The 17,356-nt window shown below is 36.4% G+C and overlaps 2 protein-coding genes across 3 annotated transcripts; both read right to left on the bottom strand.

The window, feature by feature from the left end:
* Positions 1 to 289: 289 nt before the first annotated feature.
* LOC117989584 (uncharacterized) lies at positions 290 to 6,337 on the bottom strand. The gene is made up of 8 exons (XM_034976949.2): positions 5,546 to 6,337; positions 4,607 to 4,817; positions 3,966 to 4,325; positions 3,353 to 3,538; positions 2,884 to 3,005; positions 2,277 to 2,438; positions 1,615 to 1,782; positions 290 to 1,362 (listed from the first exon to the last, which is right to left on the bottom strand). Exons 1-8 carry the CDS (start codon positions 5,723 to 5,725, stop codon positions 1,078 to 1,080), a joined length of 1,674 nt encoding a protein of 557 aa, XP_034832840.2. The 5' UTR covers positions 5,726 to 6,337; the 3' UTR covers positions 290 to 1,077.
* A 2,383-nt stretch (positions 6,338 to 8,720) lies between these two features.
* On the bottom strand, positions 8,721 to 16,518 carry LOC117989580 (uncharacterized). Of its 2 annotated transcripts, none has more exons than XM_034976945.2 (9): positions 16,347 to 16,518; positions 15,285 to 15,499; positions 14,680 to 14,890; positions 13,418 to 13,780; positions 12,394 to 12,579; positions 12,068 to 12,189; positions 11,261 to 11,422; positions 10,491 to 10,661; positions 8,721 to 9,334 (listed from the first exon to the last, which is right to left on the bottom strand). In XM_034976945.2, the coding sequence occupies exons 2-9, from the start codon at positions 15,489 to 15,491 to the stop codon at positions 9,044 to 9,046; spliced, it is 1,713 nt and encodes a 570-aa protein (XP_034832836.1). In that variant the 5' UTR covers positions 15,492 to 15,499; positions 16,347 to 16,518; the 3' UTR covers positions 8,721 to 9,043. The 2 variants fall into 2 exon arrangements, with proteins under 2 accessions (XP_034832836.1, XP_069359970.1); XM_069503869.1 differs by lacking the exon at positions 16,347 to 16,518 and adding an exon at positions 15,646 to 15,664.
* Between the last annotated feature and the right edge of the window lie 838 nt (positions 16,519 to 17,356).

Raw genomic sequence — 17,356 nt, 5'->3', positions numbered from 1 at the left:
AATGAGTGGTTAATTTATGGTGCGCTCCGTACAAAGGTAGTTTAGCTCTCATTGAAATACTAACCAATCAAACTCAATAAAATGCTGTAGTTACGTGCAAGGAATCAATACAAATCTTCAGACCCGTGTAACTTTAAAACTAGACATTTTCACAGAAATCTGGCAAATCACAGACAGAGAAAGGTTTTCTAAAAGGTGTCTACAAAATTTCATAGATTTTGGTTGCTTAGTATTTAAATGAGAATGAAACTACGTTTGTATGAAGCGAGTGACAAAGCATCCTCTGTTAAATAATATTCACTATCACAAAGCAATGTTACATTTATTTAGTAAATTGAAAAAAAAACAATAATGTGATAATAACAATTTCTATTGAACAAATAACAAGAAACAGCAATTTGCGTTGACTCATGTATACTTAATTAATTTTAAAACAGTATTTAAGAAATTTTGATTCGCAGATAAGACACAGATTTTAATTAAGAGGAGCTTCTGACTATTTTTTGTAATCTTAATACCAACATTAATACGGTATTAACAAGATATCAAACAAGTTTACAAGGTAAGCGAGGCTCTGGCGACTGGTAATTTCTAAAATACATAAGTACAAACTACTAACACCACCAAACAACAGGTGTAAAAAAGACGATTAAGGTCCAGTTGTAATAACAGGTGGTTAAAGTTACGATAAAGTTACGGTTAAACTTTAACCACCAGTAACAAGTAGTATTAAAAATATTTAAAACACAAAATATTAAAAGCCCTGCCATAATTATTATTGCTGCAGATGTTGTATCAGACAGTGTCGATATTTTGTTTCCCATCGCTATTTTCACGTAGATATTACATTACGTGCGTCTCGTCAAATGGAAAAACCTTGAATCTAATATAGCTCTCAACTTATTGTATTTATTTTTAACCAGGCACGCGAGATTGATGTAAGCACAATAATACACAAGGAGGTAATTATTCTAGCAAGGTCGCAAAATGAACTGTTATTATTTGGACTGCTTCAACTGGTTCCTAATATACTTAGATTGAAGATAACTACCGCCTTAACGTTAACATTTTATTAACCTAATTTTCTACAAGCACTCTTCTCAAAATTTTCCCAGATGGATTCTTCGGAATGACGTCCAAGAATTGAACTTCTTTTAGCCTCTTGTAAGGTGCTACTCTCTGACTCACATACTCCATTATATCTTTTTGATTGGCTTTAGAAGCTTTATTAAGTACTACAAAAGCCTTAGGCTTTTCTCCTGTCTTTTCATCTGGTACCCCAACTACTGCTGCATCGAACACTGCTGGATGTTCTCTAATGATGCTTTCGAGCTCCGCTGGTGGAACTTGATAAGCGTTTACCTGTAAATTTAAAACAATCAACCACCTTACATCGCTTTCATCATCATCAACATCATCATCATGATGATCAACCCATCGCTGGCTCACTACAGAGCACGGGTCTCCTCTCAGATTAAGAGGGGCTTGGCCATAGTCGACCACGCTGGCCATGCACAAATTGGCAGACTTCACAAACCTTTGAGAACATTATGGAGAACTCTCAGACATGCAGTTTTGCTCACCATGTTTTCATTCACCTTTCATCATATTTACCTTTATTAGTTCCTTTAATCTGTCAGCTATAGTAACATAACCATATTCGTCGATCTTTGCCAAATCACCACTCTTCAACCAGCCGTCAGCAAAGACCTGTGAATTTGCCTGCGGGTTGTTTTTGTAACCTTTCATCACATTTGGTCCTTTGATTAACAGCTCTCCCAACTGAAAAATATTGAATTACACATATTTTGTTATGATAACTGAACCATAATATACCTAATAATAGGCGCACATCGTTAGTGTGCCTCGGACGTGCGTTGGGGGACCTCGTGAGCGGGACCCAGGGGGTCTGCCTCAGCGGATGTCGCTGGCAGGGTCGCGGTTGATTGCTTCGGTGTTCCCGTGACCTAGTCGCCAAGGGAAGCGCAGGAGCGCAGCTGAGTTTTAGTGGGTATTCCGGTTGCCTCTCGTTCGGCGAGTCCCACATGGGTATGTGTCCAGCCAGGGAGGTTTCCCTGGCTGGCTGGCTGGCAGGCTGGCGGGCTGGCTAGCCGGCTGGCTGGCTGGCCGGATTTACTAATGTAAACACTCTTTTATTAGTGTCATTTAGTTTACTGTCAAGTTATCACGTAAGCTTCTTACGTAAGTAAAATTTACACGTGTATTTGCGGCCATGGAGACGGCATATTTGCTGCTTTTTAAAACTGTCAACTTACCTCATTGGGACCCACATTATTCATTTCATTATCAACTATCCTCAATTCGGAGTTAGGCAAAGCTAATCCTACTGAGCTGTAATCCTTACAGCCATTTGGTGTTATTGTCACTACAGGTCCAGCTTCAGTGCAACCGTAAACTTGCCCAAAGTTTACTTCATGCTGAAATTAAAATGTCACACTAAAAACTTCTATTTCGCTAGAGATTGGCAAAACATTCTACTGCAGAATATATTATATAGAGAGAACCAGCGCGTGCCAGAACTCCGTTATTTAATAAAAGCTGAAAGTTTATCTACGTATTGTCCCCAACACAGGGAAGAACGATCAGCGACTTTGAAATTTGGATCATGGTGGCTTTAGAAGATAACAGGTAACAAAATTGTAAAAAATCGTACGTCATCAAAGTATCAAGTTTTTTTTTTTTTTCTCCGGAATAGTAATAGAAATCACATCTCTGCCAGACACCCTTAATCTATACAACAATTTATTAAACTTACTCACATTTTACAATTTATCTTTTTCCTCGTTCCTTATTAGCAAAAACTAAAAAACTATGCTTACGCTTTCAAAGCACTTATATTGTGAGTTTTAAGTACATACTTACATCCATTTTACTCAAAAATCTCTCAACATCAGCTTGTGGTAAAGGAGCTGCCCCCGTCATCACATTTTGCAATTTCTCAAAATGTTTCGATTTCACTAGAGGGCTTGATGCTAGGAATAGAACTAAAAACAAAAAAAAAATTACGATAGCTGATGTTAATTAATATCTACACTTAGTTCAATAATATTTAATGTTGTGATAGCAATCATGCTCTAGTTCATTGTTATTTTATTTTGCAATTTTTTTATATATTAAAACTCTCGGATAACCTTTACGCGTTGAACTTGTGTTCTCGCGTAGGTTTTGGGAGGACATTCCAATAATTCGTGAAATTTTTTTAAAATATTAGACACCGGTTTTTCTGAGTGACGCCGGTACCTTATTGCAACTAAGAAAGATTTAGGGAACGGAATTAAATTGTAGAAAAAACATACAATGTTTTTGAGTCTCAATCTCAATAATGCCTTACCTGTAGGTGGAGCCACATACACAAGACCAAATTTATGTTTTTCCAATGCAGTTATAAAAGTATCAGGTTGAAATCTTGGAAGAGTCACCAGTTGCAAGCCAACTGACAGTTTGTGAATAGTGATAACTGATAACCCATAGCTATGGAACATCGGGAGATACGCAAGGGTTACGTCTTGATTTGTTTCTGTAAAAGTTTATGTATCAAATATTAGCAAAAAGTCCAATTCCACAGTACAATTTTGTCTCGACTTAATATTTCCATTAATAGCATGCTGCATTGTTTGGATGTTGCTGCTCTAGCGCATGCTGTTATGGCAGTAGCTAATAGAGATTTTTTTGAAACAAGGAACTGCAATAAGCTGGGCGCTCCACAACACGACGGCAATGGGGCGCAAGGTAAGAATGCAGCTTCTACACACTGGTCTTTTTGAGGATGCTTTGTATAGTAGCTATTACAATTTCTAGGATATGGGTTTAGCCATCGCTTTTTTAATATTAACAAATTTTGTGGTTCAAGTTCAAGCAAGGAACTTGACTTTTTTCTTTTTTAATTAGAAGTATTGATAAGTTATTTAAAAGAAAATAAAAATAAGATTATTTGAAGTACTCACCGGTCGTATCATTAAACTTCTTGCATTTATCACCATTTTGCTGTTCACAGTTAGCAACAATATTTCTGTTAGTCAGTTCAACGGCTTTAGGCAACCCCGTTGTACCGCTTGAATACAGCAAAAGGGATGTATCATCAGCAGATCTCTTAACTTCTTTCAGAACATCTGTATCCACATGACTATCATTTAGAAGTTCTTTGAAAGAAACTGTCTCTTCAGGTCGTTTCTCATCTGTATCGACAGCTATAACTGGTATGTTCAACTTGCTTTGCTTTAAGACTTCCTTGACCACATTTACAATTTCTGGATCGGTCACAATTAGTTTTGCTTGGGATGTTGAAATTTGTCTTTGAACCTCATCTGAAATTAGAGAATTCTTATTTTTCTTACTCCTAACGTTTTGTGAGTTGTTGTGGAATTCTTCATTAGATGTAATATAGAACTTGAGAAACAACATCATCAGCCCATTACTGCCACTTGCTGGCCAAGTATCTTTTTTCTTTAAATGAGAGTAAGAAAAGGAACAACCCCCTCGTTAACCCGGTACGGGCGAGCGCGGGTGGCGTGCGGGTGTGAGGGGCGTCCCCCTGCCTCATCCCGATTGCCATCTCGACCTATCGCGGACTATAAATAGAACTTACAAACAGTGTAAAGTGGATTGATGGTGGTGACCAATGCCCCCGCAGTCAGGATACCTAGCACCACTGTAGGATATTCTGGGCAGTTAGGTAACATAACAACAACGACATCGCCGTCCTTTATTTTGAATTTTTTCCTCAAACTTGCACCAAATACTTGGGATTGTCTGTACAGCTGTAAGTAGGTGTACTGTCTATTGGTAACGCCACAAATCTGTGAAAACCATAGAAGAAGGCTACGTTAGAAAATGAAGGTACATTTGACTTGAACACTTTAGGATACAGGAGTGAAAGACCCGTCAAGTGAACCAAAACCTATAGGGTACCTACTACTACCCGTAGACCTAGAATCATGAAGGCAGGCTAGCTAGCAGTGTCTTATAGCACAAGTAAAGGAAAATATCCGAAAACCGTGAGTTTGTGGTTACATGACAAAACATTAAAAAGTGCCTTTTCTTGTACGATGGTACCTACGGAACCCGTCGCGTGCGAGTCCGCCTCTCATTTACTTCACTTGTTTTTTTATTGGTATCAAGGCTCTGGCCATTCACTTACTACCAAAATGTGCATAAATAGAATCTAAATACACAAAAGGAAAGGTTGACTGACTGACTGACTGATCTACCAACGCACAGCTCAAACTATTGGACGAATCGGACTGAAATTTGGCTGATCAACACGTCGCCAGCGCACTACTAAGAACGGGTTTTCTCTCAGAATGAGAAAGGTTTAGGCCATAGTTAACCGTGCTGCACTAGACCTTTGTAAATAAACTATAGCTTATTGAATTTTCAAAATTCCTTTCTTAGTGGATGTCTACGTCATAATAGCTATCTGCATGCCTTTCAACCCGATCCGCCTAGTAGTTTTTCGTTTTATATATTTAGATTTCTCTTTTATATATTATATAGATTTAGATTACAGTTTGGTCGCAGGACTTACCACTGCAGTTTTATCAGACCACTTGTCCAAGTTTTGCCAAACATATTCAGTGATCGATGTCTCAGGAACAAGTACATCATCAAACGACGATCTCACAATCCTATCAGCACTCCAAACATGCTTCATTTTGATGAAACATCGTTTTTCCGTCATTCTACGAAACATTTTAGTTAACAACATGATTCCGCTGCAGTCCAATCACAATACGGTATTTGCCAACTAGTCAAATCAGTAACTTTTTTTCAAACTTCAAAACGCGCACTTAGTATAGGTACAATATTTTATGAAATACTGTTATGTGACGTCACATTATAATGACGCCTAGTAGTCTTCTGCTTTTTCGCCTTCGCTTTGCTGTAGTGCATCTGTGTGTCCTGATTAAACGAAACTTGCCAGTGAGTCGCTTGGTTTCTTTCGTCACACATAGATAAGAACCCTACATACTTTTTTAGTTTAATCGATAATTATTAAAAATGGATATTACACTTAAAACTAACAAAAGACATGGATTTTACGTATGTTGGAAGACCCTCTACTTTATAATCACTGAGAAAATAATTTATTTTTCATGTAGTCAAATATCTAATTTAAATTCAATTAACTGGTAGATAACACTTTTTAGTCTCACACTCTTCAGTAGATAAATAACTAAAGAATACAAACACTAAATATACGAATACATCTGTTTATGATAGCATTAATAAATAACAATAAAAACTCAAAATTATTGGAAAGGGAACTAAGACTTTAATATTCGTATTATTTTTAATATAATATAAATTTACAGATTTAAATTTTTTGGACACGTCGTTATCAACATCGCGTGTTTATCGAAATGAGAATGCAAAAAACAACTATTGTATTTAAACAGCTATTGTACCCATAATCATGCAAATTTTTTGCGGCCTTTTTTTCGCCTTTCATCACGTTTACCTTACTTACCTATAAATTATCTACTACTAGATAATGCCCGCGACTTCATCGGCGTGGATTTAGGTGTTTTTTAAAATCGCGTGGTCAACTCTTTGATTTTCCGATATAAAAGTTGCCTATATCAATTTCTGCGATGCATCCTACATTCTGTACCTCATACAAATCGGTTAAACGGATGGGCTTTTAAGAATCCCGTGGAAATTTATTGGTTTTCCGGGATAAAATGTAGCCTATGTCCTTCCCCGGGACGTAAGCTAACCCTTTACCAAATTTCATCAAAATCGGTTAAACTGTTGGGTCGTGTAAAGCTAGCAGACAGCCAGACAGACAAACAAAGAAACAGACCGACGGATAGGTACACTTTCGCATTTATAATATTACTAGCTTATGCTCGCGACTTCGTCCGCGTGGACTACACAAATTTCAAACCCCTTTTTCACCCCCTTAGGAGTTGAATTTTCAAAAATCCTTTCTTAGCGGATGCCTACGTCATAATAGCTATCTGCATGCCAAATTTCAGCCCGATCCGTCCAGTAGTTTGAGCTGTGCGTTGATAGATCAGTCAGTCAGTCAGTCAGTCAGTCAGTCAGTCAGTCAGTCAGTCAGTCAGTCACCTTTTCCTTTTATATATTTAGATTATGAAATATTATGGATTATGGATATTACGGATTTTTTTACATATTATAAAAACCATATTTTGTATCATCGAACAAGAAATAAAGAATGTGTGTTTGTTACATAATATAGAAAGAGAGCCAGCGCGTGACAGACCTTCCTTATTTTATAAAATCTGAAAGTTTCGCTGCGTGTTGTCCCCAACTCCCCAACACTGGGAGGAACGTTTGTTTGGATCATGGTGGTTTTGGGAGATAACAGGTAATAAAGATGCAAAAATCTTACGTCAAAGTATAAAGTCTACTTATTTTATCTTTTTATAAAATAATAGGTAAGTAGAAATAGGTAGAAATCAGGTCATACATTGCCAGACAGTGTCGCGGGAGCCTCGCCAGACACCGTAAAACGTTAATAGTTTATTAAACTTTAAAAGTGTCTGGCATTTTTTACAAGTTTATTACCTGTTATCTCACAAATTCACCATGATCCAAACAAACGTTCCTCCCAGTGTTGGGGACAATACGCAGAGAAACTATCAACTTTTATAAAATAAGAAGGTCTGGCACGCTTTGGATCTTAGGCCTAGCTGTTAATTCTAAGCCACAGACCACCCCCTTTATGTTCTAAGTCCTTTCGCACTTATCCGTTTAATGCATGCTGTAGCTGCCTATAATTTTGAATTATACTATAATGACGTAGCACCTAGGATTTGAATAATGTAATATGATTTTGTGGGTGGTTCTATAAAATAAAGAAGTAGTAGTTAGTAACTAGCTTATGCTCGCGACTTCGTCCGCGTGGACTACGTACATGAATTTCAAAACCCCTATTTCACCCCCTTAGGGGTTGAATTTTCAAAAACCCTTTCTTAGCGGATGCCTACGTCATAATAGCTATCTGCATGCCAAATTTCAGCCCGATCCGTCCAGTAGTTTGGGCTGTGCGTTGATAGATCAGTCAGTCAGTCAGTCAGTCACCTTTTTCTTTTGTATATTTAGACTATGTACCTACCTAATGGACTGATATTATATAATAATAAGATTACAGTAGGTACTTATGATTAAAGATAAAATTGCCTTTTCATGGTGGTTATCTACAAAGACCTTGACTTGTGATGTTTATACAAAAAATAAGTGGACAAATTAATTTGATTGTTATGTTCTACACCGAAATCTAACAACTTGTACTTACCAAATGAATAAAAAGACTTATCTAAATATATAAAAGGAAAAGGTGACTGACTGACTGATCTATCAACGCACAGCTCAAACTACTGGACGGATCGGGCTGAAATTTGGCATGCAGATAGCTATTATGACGTAGACAACCGCTTCCTTCACCGTTAAAACGCACTTAGCTTGGAATCTGAGAGGTGCGTGCCCAAGATAGAACTCCAACCTTCCAAATGAGGCGGACGTCTTAACCACTAGGCTATCGCGGTTCTTATTATTGAACGTTTACTCACAGCTTTTTCATATCGATAAAGCATTGTAAAAGCCACGATAGAGCCGCCGAAAGAGGCTCGACTTCACTCGGTCGGTCTGCGCTGAGCCTTTTAGTATTAATGCTCAGCGCAGATGCTCAGCGCAGCGCAGCGCGTGTTGTCCTTAAAAGTAAAAATAAAAACTCTAGTTATTTAAATATTTATTGCGCCCTAGTTTAAGGACCCAGTTAAAAATAATACATTTTTTCTTTACAAAACAAAAGCAAACGTACCAAAAATAAGAATAATACAACAATTTAAAAAAAAGCTTTATTAATAATAATATGTATAAACTAAACATTTACAAAAATAACTCTTGATATACATTTTCATTTTTCATTAAAAATTGTGTTTTATTTCAAAAATAGTTATAACAAAAATAACTCTCAACATCACTTTATTTTTACTTGTATCTTTTTGAAAAAATAGTACATTTTAAAGCTTAAATAAAAAAAAATCAAGTAATGCTAGCAGTATTTTGCTTTCAAATCCTTTCTCAATATTTTTCCTGCTGAAGATCTAGGAATACTATCAATAATTAAAAGTTCGTCTATCTTTTTATAAGTTGCGACTTTATCAGCAACAAAATCACACAGGTCTTTGGCACTAGCACTCTCCCCAGGTTTGAGAGCCACGAAGGCTTTAGGCGACTCCCCTTTGGTAGCATGAGGCACACCGATCACTGCTGCATCGTTTACAGCTGGATGGTCTCGCAGTAGGGCTTCTAATTCTGCTGGGGGGACTTGGAATCCTTTGACCTGTGAAACATAATGAATTAAGTATTTCTTTAAGACAGTATAACTATAATTTTGTTTTTCCTTCAACTTTTTCTTTTTTAGTGTTTGTGTAATTTCGTTAGGTTAAGAATTTCTTGTTTTGATTATTAGATTGTACGGGAGCGGTGTGCAGGCTCGACCGTACCAAAGGGGAGATCTCCCACCGAGCGGTTGGTTGTGCTCGGTAGCGCCAGCTGGGCCGACGGTTATGTCTTGAAACTTCTATATATAGTCCAGATTGCAGAAAACTCCGTTAGTGCGATTGCTATCGGCGGTACATTTGTTCGGGACTACGTCATCGATTGAACAGCGCCATCTAGTTTCTATTGTGGTAACCGCCACATCACTCCCCTCCGAGACGAACGCGTAGTGTGAAGCAGTGAAGAGAGGTGGCGTTGTAGCGTGAAGGCGTGTGAAGGAAGGGCAATGGCTGCTAACCAACCAGAGAAGCGGTAGACCAGGACGCTTGTAGCTGGTGATGGAGTGCAGGGCCATTGTGCCCCGAAGCTGTGGCTACATCCGTCTTACAGGCCTCGATGTGCTTGCTGTTATAATGGGGCTGACGAGTATATAAGAATAAAAGCCCCTAAATAAATTTTAAAAAAAGTATATTTGTTGACACTAGTCTTTCTCTAAACTAAAGAGTGTCTGTGTTTTTTTCTTTTTAATATTTATAAAAAGGGACAGAACATGAATTTTACATTTAAAGACTCTAACATTTTAGTGCTCGCTACAAATTTTAACAATAGGCTCGCGACTAGTAGCTCAAGTAACTAGGTTTGACAGCTCTAAATTAAATTTAAAATGACTCTACTAACTACTCTCTTTCTTTCTCTCTCTGCGTCATATTTTTTATAGCTCAGGGTCGTCACTCCTTTCTATTAATCACATACTGTGGCTAATTCCTTTGTACACAATCTCTAAACTAAACTAAAATATCACGTCTAAATCTATTGCTATCCCTTTCATAATGTTGCTTGCGGAAAAGGAAAGCACTAGATTTAGACCTGTTAATTTAGTTTAGTTTAGAGATTGTGTACTAGAGAATCGGCCCCACTGTTAGGAATTTTCTTGGCATAATAATGCTGTTCGTTTCCAAATACTTTCACACTACCACAGCGATAACAAAATCAGTTACCTTAATCAATTCCTTCAATCGGTCGTAAATTCTGAGCATTCCTTGTTCGTCAACCATGGCTAGGTCACCGGTTCTGAACCAGCCGTCTTCTGTGAAAGCTTCGCCGTTCGCTTCGGGGTTGTCTTTATACCCTTTCATTACTTGAGGGCCTTTTACTAATACTTCACCCATCTGGAAATTAAAAATAAGAATCATTATTTTAAAGTGGATTAGGACTATCCACTTCAACTGTATTCAATTCTCAATTCTCTCTTCCAACACTAATTTTTGGAATTAAAATGAGGTCCCTCTGTGTAAATGTAAACTTTTTCTTTCTTTTTGTCTTTATTGTAAATGTTTTTTGGTACATATTAAAAATGAAATGTCCAAAGAAAGCGAGCAGAAAGTAGAAAAAAATGTCCATCTCTGGGATGTAAACTATCTCTGTGCCTACGTCTAAGTTGGTGAAGTGGATGGACCACGAAAAGCTGACAGGCAGACAAACAGACACATTTCGCATTTATACGTAATATTATCGTCGCGGGTATTTATGATACCCGCGATATCGTTCACGTGGATTTAGGTTTTTAAGAATCCCATGGGAACACTTTAAATTTCCAGAATAAAAAGTAGCCTGTCCTTCCCCGGGATGTAGGCTATCTCTGTACCAAACGTCAAAATCGGTTAGGTGGATGGGCCGTGAAAAGCTAGCATACAGACAGACACACTTTCATATTTATAATATTAGGATGGATATTAATGTTAATATTATGGATTTGTTATAAAAATACCTGATTAGGCCCTAAGCTTTTCAGTTCCAAGTCAACAATCTTCAATTCAGTATTAGGTAGAGCGTTGCCAACGATATCATAGTTCTCAACGTCTTTGTGTCCCAAAGCTACAGCAGGGGAGGTCTCTGTTAGTCCGTATCCTTGATTGTAACGGATCTTACGCTGAAAAGGAATACTACAATAATTAAAATAGTCATCATAAATAGTTATGTAAATCAGAAACCAACAGATTGATTATGTAAATTTGAAAAATGCGCAATTGCCTTTCATTGAGCATGAGAAAGAAAAAATTGTATTATTATGTCATAAAAAGACTACTTATTTTTAACTATCTGATGCCCGTGACTTCGTAATTGTGAAAATCCCGTGGGAACTCTTTGATTTCTCTCCAGGTCTTAATCTAGACTTATGTACAAAATCACGTCGACCCTTACTCCTCCGTTGCAATGTGATTTAAGGACAAACCAACAAACCACAAGCCAATAAACCAACAAACAAACACATGTATAATATTATGAGTAATGATTTTTAAGATCGTCGCCCATGGCGACTTTTTGCAGCGATACAGCCGCAAAGAGGTCGCTACTCGCTATACAGTAGGGGTCCAATGCTGGCCCGTGTACAAAAGTACAGAATCATGGGCAAAAGCCCATGATTCTGTATCCCTCTACTGTTGCGATTCAAAATTGCGTTAAAGTTACACGCGGCTGTACTAGTCACGACAAAATATTCATTAAGGAATATTTTAGTCCTTGTAATAATTAATATTTGGGATTCTTTATACGTTTAGAAAAGTTATGCAATTACCTGGACTTTCTCCAAAAATCTTTCAACTTCACTTGATGTCATTCCTGCTGCACCGTTAATGACATTATCTAGGTATTGGTATAGCTTGGGTGAAGACAAGGGATGGTTAGCCATGAGCATTACTGAAAAAAGTAGAAAAATAAGAAATTAAATAACCACTTTTATGATTTACGTCTCTAAAAAAATTAAAACGACAATTAAATGCAACTGAACTATTTGAAATTGAGCAATATACCTAAAGTATGTTCAAGATCAACTATATTATTTGAGGAATATTAAAAAAAATTAACGATATATAAAGTTAAAATAACTTAAATGTTATTTACCCAAAGGCGGTGCGACAAATAACCAGTTCACCTTTTGTTTCAGGAGCGTGTGAAGAAATACTTCCGGCTGAAACTTTGCCAGTGTCACTAATTTAATACCGTGTCTCATTTTGTGAAACATCAGAGCTGTAGCTGCGTATATGTGGAAGAAAGGAAGAACGGCCAGTACCACGTCTTGATGTGTTTCTGTAAAAGATATTAAAGGATATCGGAATATGGTAAAGAAGCAGGCGCTACTTTGCGGAAATCTATGGTATACAAGCTTAATTTTCTATAATTGGTCACTTTGCGACTGTGCATTATAAGGTCTACATTATCTGGGCATGCTCCGGTGTTGGAGTGAAACGTGCTTCGAGTGTGTTTTGGGGGATCTGTGTGATGTTGCGTGGTGGTGATGCATCATTGCTAGATAGCTGGCTTTTCCTGCATGTATAGCAGTAGGAGTTTCAGCGTATTAGAGCAAAGTTGTCGTTGTAGTTAGTTGGATATCGGAATGTGTCGCGATATAATAAGAACTGAAACACCAAACATTTCTACTAAAATATTCAACAATTTTGAATATAACAAAGCATTTATTACAACGTTTTTGCAGTACAATAGTTGTGCAACCAACAACTGGCTCAGACGGCGGAAACGGTACCAACGTCTAATGAACATAACGTCGTCATCCCCAAAAGAATAATTGAGACCTGAGCATGTTTTGAACAACGAGGCCTATTCCGTATCTTGGTGAATTACGTTAAGAAACTAAAAAAGTTTCCTTCTTCCTACTTTATATTCTGTCACCTCAGTTAGTAACCCAGATAAAGTCATAGAATCTCAGTGATAGCCACTAATGAAGATTCTATAGACACCAAAACTTTTATTGATATGTGTAGACTGTAGGTATAATATTATGATGTATGCACTAAACTGTAAACGCAACAACGTGCTCTGGGGCTCACGATCTTCTCTTTTGATCTAATACGGCAGTCGCTCCATTCAACAAAAACTAGAAAATGATTCGTTCTAAAATCCTTTTTACCTGTAGTATCCTCGTGACATCTTACTATAGGGTCACTAATTTGTTCACAGTTAGCCACGATATTCCTATGTGTTAAAATGACTCCTTTAGGCAATCCTGTAGTCCCACTTGAATATGGTAAAAAGCAAATATCCTTTGGGTCTCTTCTAACTTGTTTCAAACACGATAAATCTACATGAATATCTTCACTGAGTTCATTAAATGCAATTGTTCCTTCTGGAATCGGTTCTCCGTTCGTTTTGACGACTATTATGGGAATGTTTACTTTTGCTTGTTTTAAAGCTTGTTTTACCACTCCCGTAAGGTCAGGTAATGTTACTATGGCCTTCGCTTCGGACATAATTAACTGTCGTTGGACCTCGTCTGTAATGAGAAATTTAGTTTTTAATCATCTTAAAATATCGCCTTTTAAATTAAGTAAGGATAAGTCATAGGACATTAGGACAACTTTATTTTGGTAATCTTGAGTGAGATAGGTTAGATACTATCACATACTATGCAAGATAGAATTTTCAGAGCCATTAATGTTACTCTCTAAACATTTGTGTTGCGAAATAGTAGGTATCTACCTATCTCGGTTATTATTTAAAACTTTTTGAGTAAGTTAAAATTATTAAAATAAAAGACCGGAATTTACTTATTAGCAAGCTTTATGAGGCATTTAATAATAGAGATCGTTGATATGAAGTCAACATGTACCATATATCCATATCGATCATAATCTTTACGTATTTTTGAACATTTTGTTTTGACCTAAATACCTAGAAATCCTACATTTAATATTTATACATCTAGTCATAAGTACCATCAATATTTTTTATATTTGCATTCTACAATAATTATATTAATTATAATCATCTTAAAGGTATGTACCTTTAATATGATGACGATAGATGATGATGATGATGATGATGATGAAGATGAATAATTTATATAACACTACATAGTGTCTGCGACTTCGTTCCCGTGGATTATGGTTTTTCTAAAAACCCAGTGGAAAGTCTATGTTTTCCCGGGATAAAAAGTAGCATAATATGCCCCTCTCTGGGATGCAAGCTATCTCTGTGTATCTTTCCTCAAAATCAGTTAATTGGGTGGGCCATGAAAAGATGAAAGACAGACAGACACACTTTCGAATTTTAAATATAGGTACCTACCTAACTTTGTATGAAAGACAGTCTTTCATACTAAGTAAGGTAGGTACCTACTTACTTAACTATTTTTTTTAATATTTTCAAGATAAATTACGATCGAAAACTTACGTGACGTATAAACGGGGTTTATAGTACTAATAACTCCACCAGCTTCGAGAATTCCCATTGCGACCAGAGGGAAATCTGGCACATTTGGTAACATAATCATTACCGTGTCACCATCTCGAATTTTCAACTTTTTTCGAAGATTCGCTCCAAATGTATGCGAAAGCTTAAAAGCTTGCTCGTACGTGTATCCTCTGCCAGTTTCTGCGCAAACCTGAAATTAAAAATACTCAAGAATCAAAAATTTGATAACTCTAATTATTGGTGCAAGGGACACTTATAGGGCCAAGGTTCTTTAACTAATTTATTTTAATTATTGTAATAGTTAATCATAGTTTCTGTATACTTAACTTTTTATTAGGTCAATACCTATGTATCTTTGAAATTCATAAAAGAATAATTAAACTGACAAGAAAGCGCAGCGTTGGAATGGACTAGATGGATCAAACTAGACGACATCAAACTAGTCGCTGGGAGCCACTGAAATCAGGCAGCGTCATGGCGTGTGCCATGTGGAAGCACTGAGATCTATGTCCAGCAGTTGATGTCTATCAATTGACGATAATGATGATGATAATGATATGGTAGTATTCAATAATGAAACTTACCGCCATAGTTCTTTCGGGCCATTTATCCAAATTATGCCACACGTAATGGTACAACGTAAGATTTGGGATCTCTATGCTTTTGAATGGTGACTTGATGATTCCTTCTTGTGTCCAAACATTTCTCTTCCTTATACTAACGCTACATACAGAACCGTTTTGCAATACCCTGAAGGATTTATTTGATGTTCTCAAAATCTTGGACAACATTTTCTTTACTGTGGAAAAAGAACAATAGAAACCTATAGTCAAAAGTTTCGGAACATTTCACTTATTTTTATTTACTTCTGATAACTTATCTCGCGATAAAGATGTTTGCGTATCCTTATCAAAATCTTTTTATCACCCACTTAGAAGTACTTACTTAGTATTTACCGCTCCCGCGGACTTTTAAGAGGAGTTTGTTCGTGGTAAGCGGATAATCAAACGTAGTTTAGTTCTCATTCTTCCAAACTCAATGAAATTTCGTACACATGACTTATATCTGTGATTTTACAGATTTCTATAAAAATGTGTAGTTTTAAAGTTACGTAGGCTCAAAGATTTATGTAGGTAGGTGCCTTAGATTTAGGTACATACAATTCTTTAAGACCATGTAGGTAATTTTAATATATCACATTATCACGGTTTGGCAAACTATAAACACATAAAAATCTGTAAAAGCATCTTCTTATGCTAGCACATACTTAGGTAAATATACAAAAATAAAAAATAAATGCTAGTGAACGTAAGATAATAAGTTATTTTTACATTAATAATATTAGCCGACGAAAATCTATAAGTTAAAACACACTATAAAAAAGAGAAATAAGTAGGTATACCTAATCTGGAAGAAAGAACGGCTTGTTTCTATAATAAAATACCTACTTACCTACACTACTATATCATGCTACACCTACATACTGTGATATTTTCGTAAGTTTAAAAACCTGTATCCACTGTCCATATGTATTACAGATAACACAAACAGCGTTTACAAACAATGAATACTAAACAGATTACAAAATAGCGTCCCGGCGAGAGACAATAACAAAAGAATACAGTTACAAGTACAAAATATATTACCTGATTAAAAATACGTCCAAAAAATAGAGTTAGATCACTTCATAATCGTAATACTATAATTGTAAAAACTAAATGATAACCTTGAGTAAAGTTAAATACCGACCAGACGAGTTCTGAGTTAAACTGTAAACAACTAAACATAGTCAAAATGACTACACAAGTACACAGAGAAGTGTTATTGAAGTCTACGCGAATGTAGTCAGCCTCAAGAAGCACTAACTCCCCATTATTGATATCACTTTGTGAGTAGGTATCTTCACCAATAATATAATCTTTTAAACCACAGAATTTATGAATTGAAAAAATACTTTTTTGTGCACACTGATGAGACATAGGTACAAGCTCCTTTAACTCTTTGACTTGTTGCTTTGATATTGGATGCGCTTACGCATATGAATCAGGTTTGAGCAATCCTTTAACTGGTTTTAGTGAAAGTGGTTATTTTGCGCCAGGTGAAATCAGTCACAGACTACTCATGTACAGCTACCATAGAATGAAGTAAGTATGTAGTTTTCAATGTATAGGTCTCTATATTATTATGATTACTTACTACTTAAAAGTAAAAATATTTTCACGATTGATACTGAATTTCATTATTGATACTGCATGCGTTGATTGCATTTATAACTTTTTAAACTTCACGATTTTTTTGTGTTACAATATTTCATTTCTACTTTTAACCTCTCTTTTTTATACAGTTTATGTACCTATACCTCTGGTTGAGTAGGTATACCTACACGTGTTCATCCTAGTTTGCTGTTAATAAGGTACTTACTTCATTTTTCCTCATTGTTTAATTGTTTTTTTTGGTTTATTGCAGCATACATTTTTAGTCATAAAATTAGATCGTGATCATCATTTTCAACCGATAGCTTATGTCCACAACTGGACATCTATCTGGATCTCTTATAGGGACTTCCACACGCCACGATCTTGCATCGCTTGATTGGATGTCATCTTTCTGTTTGTCTGTGTGCTGTGGAGGATCTTCTAACGTTGCGCTTTCCGCT

This window comes from Maniola hyperantus, chromosome 16 (assembly GCF_902806685.2).
Source record: "Maniola hyperantus chromosome 16, iAphHyp1.2, whole genome shotgun sequence".
Classification (NCBI taxonomy): domain Eukaryota; kingdom Metazoa; phylum Arthropoda; class Insecta; order Lepidoptera; family Nymphalidae; genus Maniola; species Maniola hyperantus.
Note: the sequence above shows the minus strand (reverse complement) of the source record. Positions and strands in the feature narration are given on the sequence as shown.

Coding starts and splice junctions, on each gene's coding strand:
- LOC117989584 (XM_034976949.2), bottom strand. CDS start 5,725: ATGTTGTTAACTAAAATGTTTCGTAGAATGACGGAAAAACGATGTTTC. Junction 4,326..4,606: donor CAATCCACTTTACACTGTTT/GTAAGTTCTATT, acceptor CTCTAATTTCAG/ATGAGGTTCAAAGACAAATT. Junction 3,539..3,965: donor GAAGTTTAATGATACGACCG/GTGAGTACTTCA, acceptor AAACTTTTACAG/AAACAAATCAAGACGTAACC.
- LOC117989580 (XM_034976945.2), bottom strand. CDS start 15,491: ATGTTGTCCAAGATTTTGAGAACATCAAATAAATCCTTCAGGGTATTG. Junction 12,580..13,417: donor ATGTCACGAGGATACTACAG/GTAAAAAGGATT, acceptor TATCTTTTACAG/AAACACATCAAGACGTGGTA. Junction 12,190..12,393: donor ATTTGTCGCACCGCCTTTGG/GTAAATAACATT, acceptor TACTTTTTTCAG/TAATGCTCATGGCTAACCAT.